At 18.9% G+C, this 11,992-nt stretch overlaps 3 protein-coding genes across 4 annotated transcripts; 1 reads left to right on the top strand and 2 right to left on the bottom strand.

Moving 5' to 3' along the window:
- Positions 1-1,002: 1,002 nt before the first annotated feature.
- On the bottom strand, positions 1,003-2,945 carry LOC122720235 (proteasome subunit alpha type-4). Its single transcript, XM_043946798.1, has 3 exons — positions 2,839-2,945; positions 1,484-2,111; positions 1,003-1,358 (listed from the first exon to the last, which is right to left on the bottom strand). Exons 1-3 carry the CDS (start codon positions 2,839-2,841, stop codon positions 1,216-1,218), a joined length of 774 nt encoding a protein of 257 aa, XP_043802733.1. The 5' UTR covers positions 2,842-2,945; the 3' UTR covers positions 1,003-1,215.
- A 2,326-nt stretch (positions 2,946-5,271) lies between these two features.
- Positions 5,272-8,093, bottom strand: LOC122720211 (reticulocyte-binding protein PFD0110w-like). 2 transcript variants are annotated; one of them, XM_043946760.1, is made up of 4 exons: positions 7,969-8,093; positions 7,165-7,384; positions 6,657-6,837; positions 5,272-6,550 (listed from the first exon to the last, which is right to left on the bottom strand). In XM_043946760.1, exons 3-4 carry the CDS (start codon positions 6,831-6,833, stop codon positions 5,375-5,377), a joined length of 1,353 nt encoding a protein of 450 aa, XP_043802695.1. In that variant the 5' UTR covers positions 6,834-6,837; positions 7,165-7,384; positions 7,969-8,093; the 3' UTR covers positions 5,272-5,374. The 2 variants fall into 2 exon arrangements, with proteins under 2 accessions (XP_043802695.1, XP_043802696.1); XM_043946761.1 differs by lacking the exon at positions 7,969-8,093 and adding an exon at positions 7,454-7,512.
- LOC122720212 (eukaryotic translation initiation factor 3 subunit J) lies at positions 8,052-11,825 on the top strand. Its single transcript, XM_043946762.1, has 6 exons — positions 8,052-8,206; positions 8,298-8,380; positions 8,986-9,099; positions 9,281-9,419; positions 11,086-11,250; positions 11,556-11,825. Exons 1-6 carry the CDS (start codon positions 8,191-8,193, stop codon positions 11,747-11,749), a joined length of 711 nt encoding a protein of 236 aa, XP_043802697.1. The 5' UTR covers positions 8,052-8,190; the 3' UTR covers positions 11,750-11,825.
- Positions 11,826-11,992: the final 167 nt, after the last annotated feature.

The following is an 11,992-nucleotide window of genomic DNA, read 5'->3' as shown; positions in this document are numbered from 1 at the left end:
ACTTATGCTTTTCTGTTTTATTATTGACAAATTGATATTATTAATATTTATTTTATATTTTAACTTATCTTTTATGACATAATTATACTTTAACATTATAATTATACTTTAACATACCTCAACATATTATCTATATATAAAATAATTAAAAAAATAAATAAATGATATAAAAAATAACATCTTAGAATAATGTTATAGTAAATTATATTTTTTATATTTAACATATTTAATACAACAATATCAAATTATTTTTGTATTTTTAATATAAAAGAACTTCTTATTATATATAATATTATAAAATTATATAAATTTATCCCAAAATTAATTTATTATATATATATTTTAAAAATAATTTTATGTATTATATATGATATATCATAAAAAATTATAAAATAAAACTTTAATAAAAATCATTTATTAAAATTATATAAATAATGTTAATAATATAATATAATATAAATAATATTTTATTATATGTATTTTAAATAATTTAAAGAAGTTTGTTTATAATTTTTTGGTTTCATTGAATAAAAAATATTAATTTGTTATTTGTCACATAATAATCTCTTCTATAATTATTATAAAGTGTTTTATTTCTTTATATTTTTATTATCTATTATTTAAGAGAAAGAAGTTTTGAAGTTATGAAAGATATTCAAATTTAAATATTAATGAATGTAAAAAACGTAAATATTTTTTTTATAATTTATTATTATTTAATATTATGATTCCACTGAAAATATTTAAAAATAAAAAATATTTATGATCTTAATAAATATTTTGTATTAAAACTATTAAAACTAATCTTATTTTAAATATTATGTTATTCTTATAAAATTAATTAAATAATTCTTCAAATTTTCTTTTTTTTCTTAATCAGAAATTTAATTATGATAATACAAAAATAATATAATTCAGTTATTCCATGATATTTAATAAAGAATATTATAATGAATTAATGAATTATATATTTGTATAAAAGGATTTAATTCTAGAAACATATAGGAAATTTATTTACTTTTATTTTTTTCTTATATTCACATTTTATAATTTTTCTTCAACATAGAATTGTATACAAAAGAACATAGATATTGTTTTTATGTTCCATTGAAGAATTGAATGTTACATATAATGTTACATATAAGAAAATTGATAGAATTTTATGAAAATATTATAAATATAAGAAAAATGCAAAATATACATATATTTTTCTTTTCATAACTTCTGCTTTTCTTTTTTGGCTTGTTCAGCAAGTGCTTCTAATCGATCATGTTCTGCAATCAAAGCATCTACTTCACTCATAGGAAGAATTCTTGTAATAGTTTTACCATTTTCTCTTGTTAAAGTAACCATTTCCACTGAAATGGAAAACAATATAATTAAAGAATTATAAATAAAATATTTTTTTGCTATATTTCTCTTTTAATTGAAATTAATTATAATTTTATTTAAATAAAATTATATTTAAATTTTATATTCTTACCTTTATCTCCAGATAATTTATTAAGATCTAAAGTTTTAGAAAGCACTTTTATAGCCAATGCTTTAGCTTCTTCTAAAGTAATATTATTATTATCATATTCCTGCTTTAATGATGATACTGCAGCAGCAGAATTATGTCCAATACAAGTTGCTTTCCAACCTCCATAATTTCCACTAGGATCTGACTGATACAACTGATATCCATAATGTTTATCCCATCCCATATATAGAATAGAAACACCAAAAGGTCTCTTTCCACCATATTGTGTATATGCTTGTTTTACATCACAAAGCCAAGAAACAAGTTGTTCACAAGGAATTGGTTCTCCATATTGTAATAAATAACGTTGTGCAATTAAACGTAATTCATTTGTTAATACATTAGCATCAGAAGTAATACCAGCAACAGAACAAACAATATCATCATTGAGTTTATAAATTTTTTCAGAATAATATACTTCATCCAATAATTTATTTATATTGCGTCTTTCTGCTACAAGTAGAATACCATTAGTTGCTAAAATACCAAGACAAGTACCTGCATGACTTATAGCTTCCATTGCATATTCTACTTGATAAAGACGACCTTCAGGAGAAAATATTGTTGTGCGTGTATCATATCTACGTGCCTGTTAGCAAAAAACCACATCAAATATATATTAAATATATTAATATTATTTTTTAATATTGTATTCTAATTTTTTTCTAATACTTATCACACTAATTTCTTTCTAATTATAATTTTTATACTAACATTAAGATACAATATTTATGTAATTATAATTTATAATTTTTATTATTGAAATAAAACACTCAATATTAATATATTTTACAGTTATATAGTTTATTTATATATAATATGAGTTATTTAGATTTATATAGATTTTTATTAAACTTAATTTTATCAATATATTTTTAAACATTATAAAAATTTATATCGTCAATTCAATATAAAAATAATATGAAAAAAAATAATTTTTTCTAATTATGATGTAAATAAAATAAAATTCATTAATTTAAAATAATAACTATTCATTTCTTATACAAAGAATAATGATTAAATTCGCATAATGCAATTAATATATATATAATATATAAATTCTTATTATATTTATTTAACTATAAATTAGATAAAAAAACTATAAATTAATAATATTAAATAAATCTGCGTATATATAATTAATTTAATATATAATGCTACTTTATTATTATTATTTAAAGAATTAATTATTAATGAATGACAATGCAATTTATGCAATTTTTCAATTGTAATTTTAATAAAAAAATAATTAAAAAATAAATGATATCCATAATAGTAATATTGAATTAATTATTAAATTAATTATTTATATTTACCATTATGAAAAATCTTTATTGTAGCAATAATAATGCTATAACAGATAAAATTGAAAAAATGACTAGCAATTAAAAGTGATTTGTATAAGACTATTTTTTGAAAGATTTCTGAATACACTAGACGAATACATAAATGGTTTGTTCCAAAACTGCACAAATTTTTTACGTTAACATAGGTATGTTCTATTATAAGACATTTATTTTCAAGATTTATAAATTATTATATACCATCAAATACTATTAATTTTATTAATATTAAATACTAATAATTAATTTAATGGAATATTAAATATTGATATTAAACAGTATTTTTAATTTAAATATATTGAATTTATATTCTTAACAATTGATTGAATTGATGAAAACAATTGATAAAATTGTAAAATTGTAAAATTTAATTATAAATTTAATTATATTCATTGTTTAAGATTAAATCTATTTATTTAAAATTATTTCATTCATTTAAAATGTTAAAGAATTTAAACTTAAAATTAATCATTATTTTCAATTATTTCATATATAATCATTTTTTTCAATTATAAACTATGCCATTTAAATAAAGCTTTAATTATAAAAATATGAATTGTTAGTATGAATAGTATAAATATATTATAATTTTTTTTATAAGAAGCTATTGCGATCAATTTGTCCAATTTTCTCAATAATTAAAATAGCGCAAAATTTAAATATGAATAATAAAAAGTTTGATATTAAAATTCATATAAATTAAAATTTTTAAAAAAGTTTCGCAATCGATATTCACTGTAATAATAATAAATTGCAATAATGTCAATCCTATTAACTATAATTGTATTATTGATGAATTTTATTATATAGGGATTGTGTAGAAAAATTTTATTTTTTTTAAATAATTTTTTTGCATTTTCTACTTATACCATCATATTTTTTTATTCTTTAACATTGATTTTGAAATATTAAAATATATATATTTCTATGCTATATATATTTCTATGCTATTATGTAAATTCCAATTATAATTATATTATAATTTAAAATATTCTTTTTATGTACTATTCTAATATATTTTTATTAAATAAACATAAACAAAATAAATAAAAAATAGCAGTAATAACTAGTAGTATATGCTAAGAAAAGAAATTATTTTTTATATTATTTAAATATATATCGATTTCAGTTATTAGTATCATTATTATTAATAATGAATATCAATATTGATTTGATTTATTAATTTCGAAATTAAATGAAGTCATATTTTGTATATTTAAAATTATTCAAATGAAATCTTATTAAAAATCTTATTTAAAAAAATATTATTATTTATTTTTTATTTATTTTTATAAGTATCATAATTCATAATATTATTATGATATTATATAATATTACTATTTATATATATTATTATGAACAATTTATATATATAATGGGCAATTTTAATTTTATTCTATATCAACTATTTAATATTATATGAATAATTCGTAGAATATTCGTAGATATTTTTTAATGCAAATTTATTTAAAAAATATACATGTTTAATTATTATTTCAAATAATTATTTTTTTATAATTATTTATAATTAAATAATTATAATGTAAGGAATGTAAAAGCAGTGATGAAAAACAAACAAGAAAAAGTTTTGAAAATAAAACAAAATTATTAGGATAAGGAATTTATTAGGAAAATTATTAGGATAAAATGGTTGATAATGAAGTATAAAATAATAAAATGGATAAACGACGCATATCATCGAACGAATTATCATTGCGGCGGATCTTTCATCACATGTAATTCTTATTATTGCCGACATTTTGTTTCTTTGTTGTCATTTTGTTTTCTTGTTGGCAAACAAAATTACGATGTAAAATCTGGTCATTAAAAGAATGGAAGTAGTAATGGAACTTAGAAATCAAGTTGCGAAAAACAATGGATATTTTATTATATATTGTTTGGTCTTACTCTAAGTGTACAATACAAATAGAACATTCGTTATTTTTTCCTTTTTTTCCTAAATTTCATTAGTGCTGCTATAAGTTTCTCTCATTTTTTTAATAGTCATACTTTCGCAATGTTGCTGACAAATTTAGAAGTTTGGATTGCTGATCAAAAATTCTGGGATTGAATTTCGAGTGGGTTTCTTCACATTTTTTTTCATACTTATAATAATGATTATAAATAAATTTATTGAACATTAGAAATGATTTGCCATTATAAAAAAAATAATTTATATTATTATAGTAAATGCAATTTTTTAACCTATTTTATTGATCATATTTTTATTCATATTCATTAACAAAAACATAATAAAAACAATATAATAACAAATCAAGTATGTAAAAACAAAAAAATCACATATTGTTATTTAATAATTATAAAAAAAAATTTGTGAAAACTATACATATGTAGTTTCATTAACTTTTTTAACTATTTGTTATTGATTCAAATATAAGTATATATTTGAAAGATTTAAGGAAAAATAGAATAGGAAAAAAATTATAAGAAAATTAACATTGTTAAGATATTCTTACATATTGTTAAGTAAGCATTGTTAAAGTATTTTCTAATCTTCATCATAACCATAGACATGAGAATTTCCATTATCTTCCAATTTTATTTTATTCAAAAAAGAATTATAAGCTATAGTGAATCCTCTTCCAGTACTAATTTTCATTCCTTCTGTAAAAATATTTGCTGCTATTCTTGATTTTAAATGAATATTATTTTGAGATTCAATTTTATTTTCTTTATGCAAGTTTAATTGAAGATTATTATTTTTTCCATAGTTTGTTTGCATTTCAGAATTATTTTTTTGAGAAATACATACCTTTGTTTTAAAATCAGTCTTCATTTCTAAAATGTTTTTTTTAATCTTAGAAATATTTTGAGATGATACAGCTATATTACTTTCTTCTTCAGAAACATTTTCTTTTTCTTCTTCGTCAGAAATATTTTTCAAAATTAAATTTTCTTTTTTTAATAAACTATTATCTATATCTATAGAAATTCTATTTAGTTTAGAAATATTTTGAGATAATGTAATTACATTGTTTTTTTCTTCAAAAACATTTTTTTTTTCTTCTTCGTCAAAAATACTTTTCAAAATTAAATTTTCTTTTTTTGAAGAATTACTACCTATTTCTACAGAAATTTTGTTTACCTTAGATATGTTTTGAAATGATGTTTGAAATGATGCAGCTACATTATTTCCTTCTTTAGAAATATTTTCTTTTTCTTCATCATCAGAAATATTTTTTAAAATTAAATTCTCTTTTCTTGAAGAACTATAACTATTATCTATATCTATAGAAACTTTATTTAGTTTAGAAATAAGATAATTAGTAAGATCTTGATTACATAATATTGCCTTAGGTAATTGTTTAGGAGCTTTTAATGGTTCATCAAAGTCAGTTTTCTGTTTTATAATACTTATTTTACTATCATCATTGCTTATGTTATTATTATTTTCAAGAAATAATATTCTATCTCTTTCAAGTTGCCGAAATTCTTTTTTTTCTGATTTTGACATAGCAATTGGTAATCTAATTATATTTTTATCTTCTGTTTGTTTTACTGGATTATATGTTGGATTATTTCCAGACCAGTCTTCGTTAGATATATTTGGTTGTACATTACATGCATCTTCTAATGAAATTATTCCAACATCTTGCTCATCTTGCCCAAGTATATATTGTTCACATATTACATTTGCTCTAGATGGGCATATTGAAAGATGATGCTGCAAATAAAAAAAGAAGTTTTTAATTCTTTTTAATTCTTAAATATGAAATTCAATTATATGATTGAAAAACTATCTAACTAAAAATATATTTAATTTAATTTACCTCATATTCTTCTGGTTCTAATAAATGTGATGAATTAAATTCACAATTAATTTTAGTATCTTTAATATATTTTTCATATTGTTTACTACATTTTGTGAGGTGTATTTGAAATCGAGACTTTAAAATTCGATGTGATTTGTTATATGGGCATGTAACATAAGCCTCAAAGTCATTCATTTTTCTATAAAAAATAGAATAAAAAGAAAAAAAATAAAAAAATATATTTTTAAGTATACATTTTTTAATTAATATTTTCTTAATATTTAAAATATTTTAAATGTTATATTTTGTCTTTTATATTTTCTTTTATCATTAAACTAATTTACAAAATAACTTATAAAAATATTAAAAGATATAAAATTTTATATAATGATTCATGTTAAAAAAAATTCATAATCAAAACTAAAAAAATTAATCAGAAAATCAAAATTGAACTTAAATTTTTATATTAACAACGAAATTTATTATATTCAAATATATAAAACATTTATATGTTTTTTAATCTTACATTTCAAATTAACATATAAAATATTGTTTATGTCAATATTTTTGTGATGATTACAATTATTTAAAAATTCATAGTCAATAATATTCTATACTTATAATTTATTCATTGTATTAAATCGCACATAATTCGCACAATTCGCACAACCAACTTGTACAGATATTGCGGCACAAATATTTACATCATATATATACAATAGTTAACAGAATGTTTCAATAACGTCCTAAAAGAAAAAAAAAATTATTTAAATTTGTAACTAACTTATACTATATGTATCTCTTATTAAATGTACCTTATTAAATATTGTAATTCACAAATAATTTATATAGATTCAAGAATTTTAATTTATTTATTAAATTTTAATCAAATTACATAAAAAATAGATCTTATGATTATATAAAATATTTTATTTTACTATTAGTTCTATATATCAATTTAATTGAATTTTAAAACAAATCATATTGATAAGATATAACAATATTTAATAACAATAAATATTACATATTAATTTTATAAAATTTAAGTTTTTAATAAAATGAATAAAATAAATGAATGAATGTAATAAATTCAATAAATAATTATAAAAAATAAATTTCTATATATTTCTATGTTTTTACATGTTTTAGAATTTATATAACCTTATTATTGAACTTTTTATTTTACAAAAAAAAAAAATAAGCAATAGTAATCTCCTTTTTTTAAGTAAATCTTTTTTCGCTAAAAATTATTTGATTATTATTATACATATTCATTATTTTTATAATATTTATTTTCATTATAAAAATTAAGAAAATAATAGTTGTTTACTTTAAATAATTGCTATGTTTAATATTTGTTTGAACATGGAGTATCCAATCTTGAACATATGTAATTTGAGTTTCACCACCACTATCTTGCAAAAAAGGCACACGCTTTCCTCGCGCAGTATGGCTCGCTTGATTCCAGTCGTGATCTGTTCGACCACGTTAGTTCGAAAAGATTTTGTTTCATTTATAAACGAAATCGTGCGCAAATAATCCAAAATACATCATGGATGATGAGTGGGGTATGTGTAAATTAATTTTCCGTCATTTAATTATTAAGTGGCCCCATGTTTTCTCGAAACTATGAAACCACTTTAACCTTCAACTTTACAGATGTCGAAAACGCTGAAGCGAAATTCGACCTCGCTATTAGATCCAACAAGTGGGAGGGTGAAGACGAAGACGAAGATGTCAAGGTTCTGTCTTACTGACTTCCATTTTAATTTTACATAAATTGTTTGAAATTTGTCATTAATACGACAAATCATAAGTATGGTTAACCTTTCATAAAACTAATCAACGTGAGTCGAATAACGTGATAATTGATTATTGTTGATTGGTTATTGTCTTCGAATCTAAATTGATTAATAATTAATACGAGTGAAATGCAATTGTAGTTATTTTTTTATAATTACTATATATAATTACTAGTTTTTAATTTATTATTAATATATTATTAGTATTTATTTATTATTAATATATTACGTATAATTGTAAATTGAATTTTATACATTGAAAAATTGATTAAATTTATTTTAATTTTAAAATAACATCATAAATATATGTAGTTGTATAATATTTAAATACATATAATATATTTATTAATTTTAAATAAAGAAATAAAATTTAATTATATTGCAATATTTAAAATCATAAAATAATTTAAAAATAAATTATTTTAATAATATAAAATTATATAATATATAAGATATATATTGAATTATATATAAGATTAAAATATATTAAGTATATTAAAAAGGATTAAATGTTTATACAATAATTTTAAAAAATCAATTAACAGGATAGTTGGGAAGATGTTGAAGAAGAAAAGAAAGATGTAGAAAAACCTGCAGAAGTGCCTAAAGCTAAGCCAAAGCCAAAGAAAGCTTTGGCAGAAAGAATTGAAGAACGTGAGGTATAATTTTTCTTTTTATTAAATTATTTTATTTAATAAAATTATTTGATTAATATTTTTTTCTTTAGTATTTTATTTATATACAAATGCAAATTTGTTATCTATTCAATTTTTTATTTGAATTTATATTCTGACATATTTTGATTTATTTTATATAATATCATTAATTTTTTAATTATAGAAAAAGGCAAGAGCAGAGGCAGAGAGAAAAGCTAAAGAAAAAGAGGAAGCATTAACACCTGAGGAAAGGAGAGCAGAACAATTAAGACGTCAAAGGCTCCAAGAAGAAGCTGATCTACGTCTTGCCATGGAAACTTTCGGTTTGTCCAACCTTGTTGATTTTTCTCATCGCAAGCCGCACAAAACTGAGAAGAAATGACTTCACTAAAAACTTCTACTTATTAACTCTTTGCACTCCTATTTTCATTTGAATAATTTATGAAACTACATAGTCACTTTTCATCAATATGTGATAAGTTGATAAAAGTATTAAATTTAGTATTTTACTTACAAGAGATTAGAAAGTGTGTATTAATTTATTTTTTAAGTTTGATTTTTGCTATTGCAAATCTATTATCTTTTCTGTAATTTTATATGAAAATGAAACATAGAGCAAAATTATAGAAAAGTATATTAGTTTATAAATTTAAATATAAGTATTATATTTTTATTTTTATTTTTAAAATTTAAATACAAGTTGCAAAATTTGTAATAATATTTTTTTTATGAATGAATCTTTAATTTTAATATTTAATTCTATTAATTATTTATAGAAATTAATATTTTTTAAATTGAAAAATTACATTTAAATTTAAATTTTTTAACTTAATTCTATATTTTTCTATAAATTCATAAATTCTATATTTTTTAAATGTATTTTATTTTTGTCATAATTTAAAAGAAATCTTCAAAAATAAATATCAAATATTATAATATTAAATATTTAATATTTGGAACGCAAAGAGTTAATTATACATTCATATCTTAATAAAAGTTTTTATTAATTTTGTTTTATTTTAAAGCTTTAATTTTCATAAATTTATATACAGTATATTTGTCAAAATCAAAATATTTCCTATGTAATTTTTACATTCCATCTAACAAAGTAATTATATACACATAATATAAATTGTCTAACAGTTTTTTCATTTTTACAAGAATGATATTAAGTATTTTTTTATATAAATTAATATTAGTATATAAAGTAATTATAAAAAATTTTGAATATATACTTAGAGTATATAATTATTTAATCTTAATCTTATTATTGTAAAGATTAATAAAATTCGGGACATATTCAAAGTTTTATATTATAAATATATTATAAATATTATACATGTTTATTATTGCAATTGCAATAATTACATATTAATTATTAATTTTTTTTAAATCTTACTTTTTCTAATTTAAATTCAATTAAGAATATTAACTTGATGTCAGGAACTGTACCAGAAGTGTAAATCATGTATTTCAATCAATTAATATAATTTTTGAGGAAAATCCAAAATTGTTATTGTATAAAAAATAAACATTTCTATTTCATGAAAAAATAATGCAGACGTGTCTTATTTATCTACATTGATTTCCTGTACCGTTCCTGATAAATATTTAATTTCAATAATAAATTATATATTAATAATTGATATGATGTATATTCAATTTTTTAAAAAACTTAAAAATCTCTATTCATTATAATATAAAAATTTGTACAATTCAATTTATAAATCTTTTTTAGAGAATATATTTATTTAAAAGTATTATTTTCATATCATTTTTTAAATATTAATCAATTTTTATATTTTTATTTTATGAGTAATTAAATTTATATACAAATATTTTTTTGTATATAATAATATATTTATATATTGTATTACATTATTTTAATTACATTTGTAATCAAAATATTATAAAAAATATAATAAATATTATATATTAATATTTATATATTTATATTTATTCTTTTATTAATTCATTTTTCTATTTTAGGTGTGACTGAAGAATCTGTGTTGAGCTTGGATACCACAGTACCTAACACAAAAGAAGAATTTGAGCAGTATGGAAGTGTACTTACACAAAAGCTGAACCAACTTGCTAAACACTCTGAGTTTCCTCCATTTGGAGAAGAACTTATTAAATCTGTTGCTCTTAATTGTAAGTATATTATAGAAATAAATCGTAACATTTATATAATTGTAATGCTATGGAAATTTAAAGAAGAACTAAATTGAGTATAAAAAAAAAAAACTAAACTGAATATATAAAAAAATTATATTTTAATGATTAATATAATATATAATAGCAATATATAATATTGCTCTTTTATTATAAATGAATATTAAACAAATCAATATATTTTAATAAAACAATTTATTGTTTAATATATTTATATATTTATATTTTTTGATGTAATAATTTTGTATTTAATTATGAAATTTTATATTTTATTATCTTTATAGTACCCTCATCACATTTGAAGAAGGTTAAAACATTGGTCGATAATTTGTTGATTGAAAAGCAAAGAATCGAAAAAGCAGAAAAGGCAAAAAAGAACAAAGGCAAGGGAAAGGCAAAATTGAAAATTGAAGGTGACAACACTCTTTTGAGCGAATACGGCGACTATGTTTACGATGATTATGACGATTTCATGTAGCGACCTTTTCATCCCATATTCTTATTATTCCCTAATTCCTTTTCTAGTCGCCTAAATACACGCAGATGGTTATTAACATTTTTTGATATTTTATATCCTTTATTCTCTCTTTATATTTGAATTTTCAATCTCTTTATTTTTAAGTATTGATTAGAGGTTGCAATCTTAAATATTTTTTTTCCTAGAATTTCATATTATATATATGTGTGTGTGTGTGTGTGTGTGTGTGTATATATATATATA

This window comes from Apis laboriosa, unplaced genomic scaffold (assembly GCF_014066325.1).
Source record: "Apis laboriosa isolate Shangri-la unplaced genomic scaffold, ASM1406632v1 scaffold122_cov146, whole genome shotgun sequence".
NCBI lineage: Eukaryota > Metazoa > Arthropoda > Insecta > Hymenoptera > Apidae > Apis > Apis laboriosa.
Note: the sequence above shows the minus strand (reverse complement) of the source record. Positions and strands in the feature narration are given on the sequence as shown.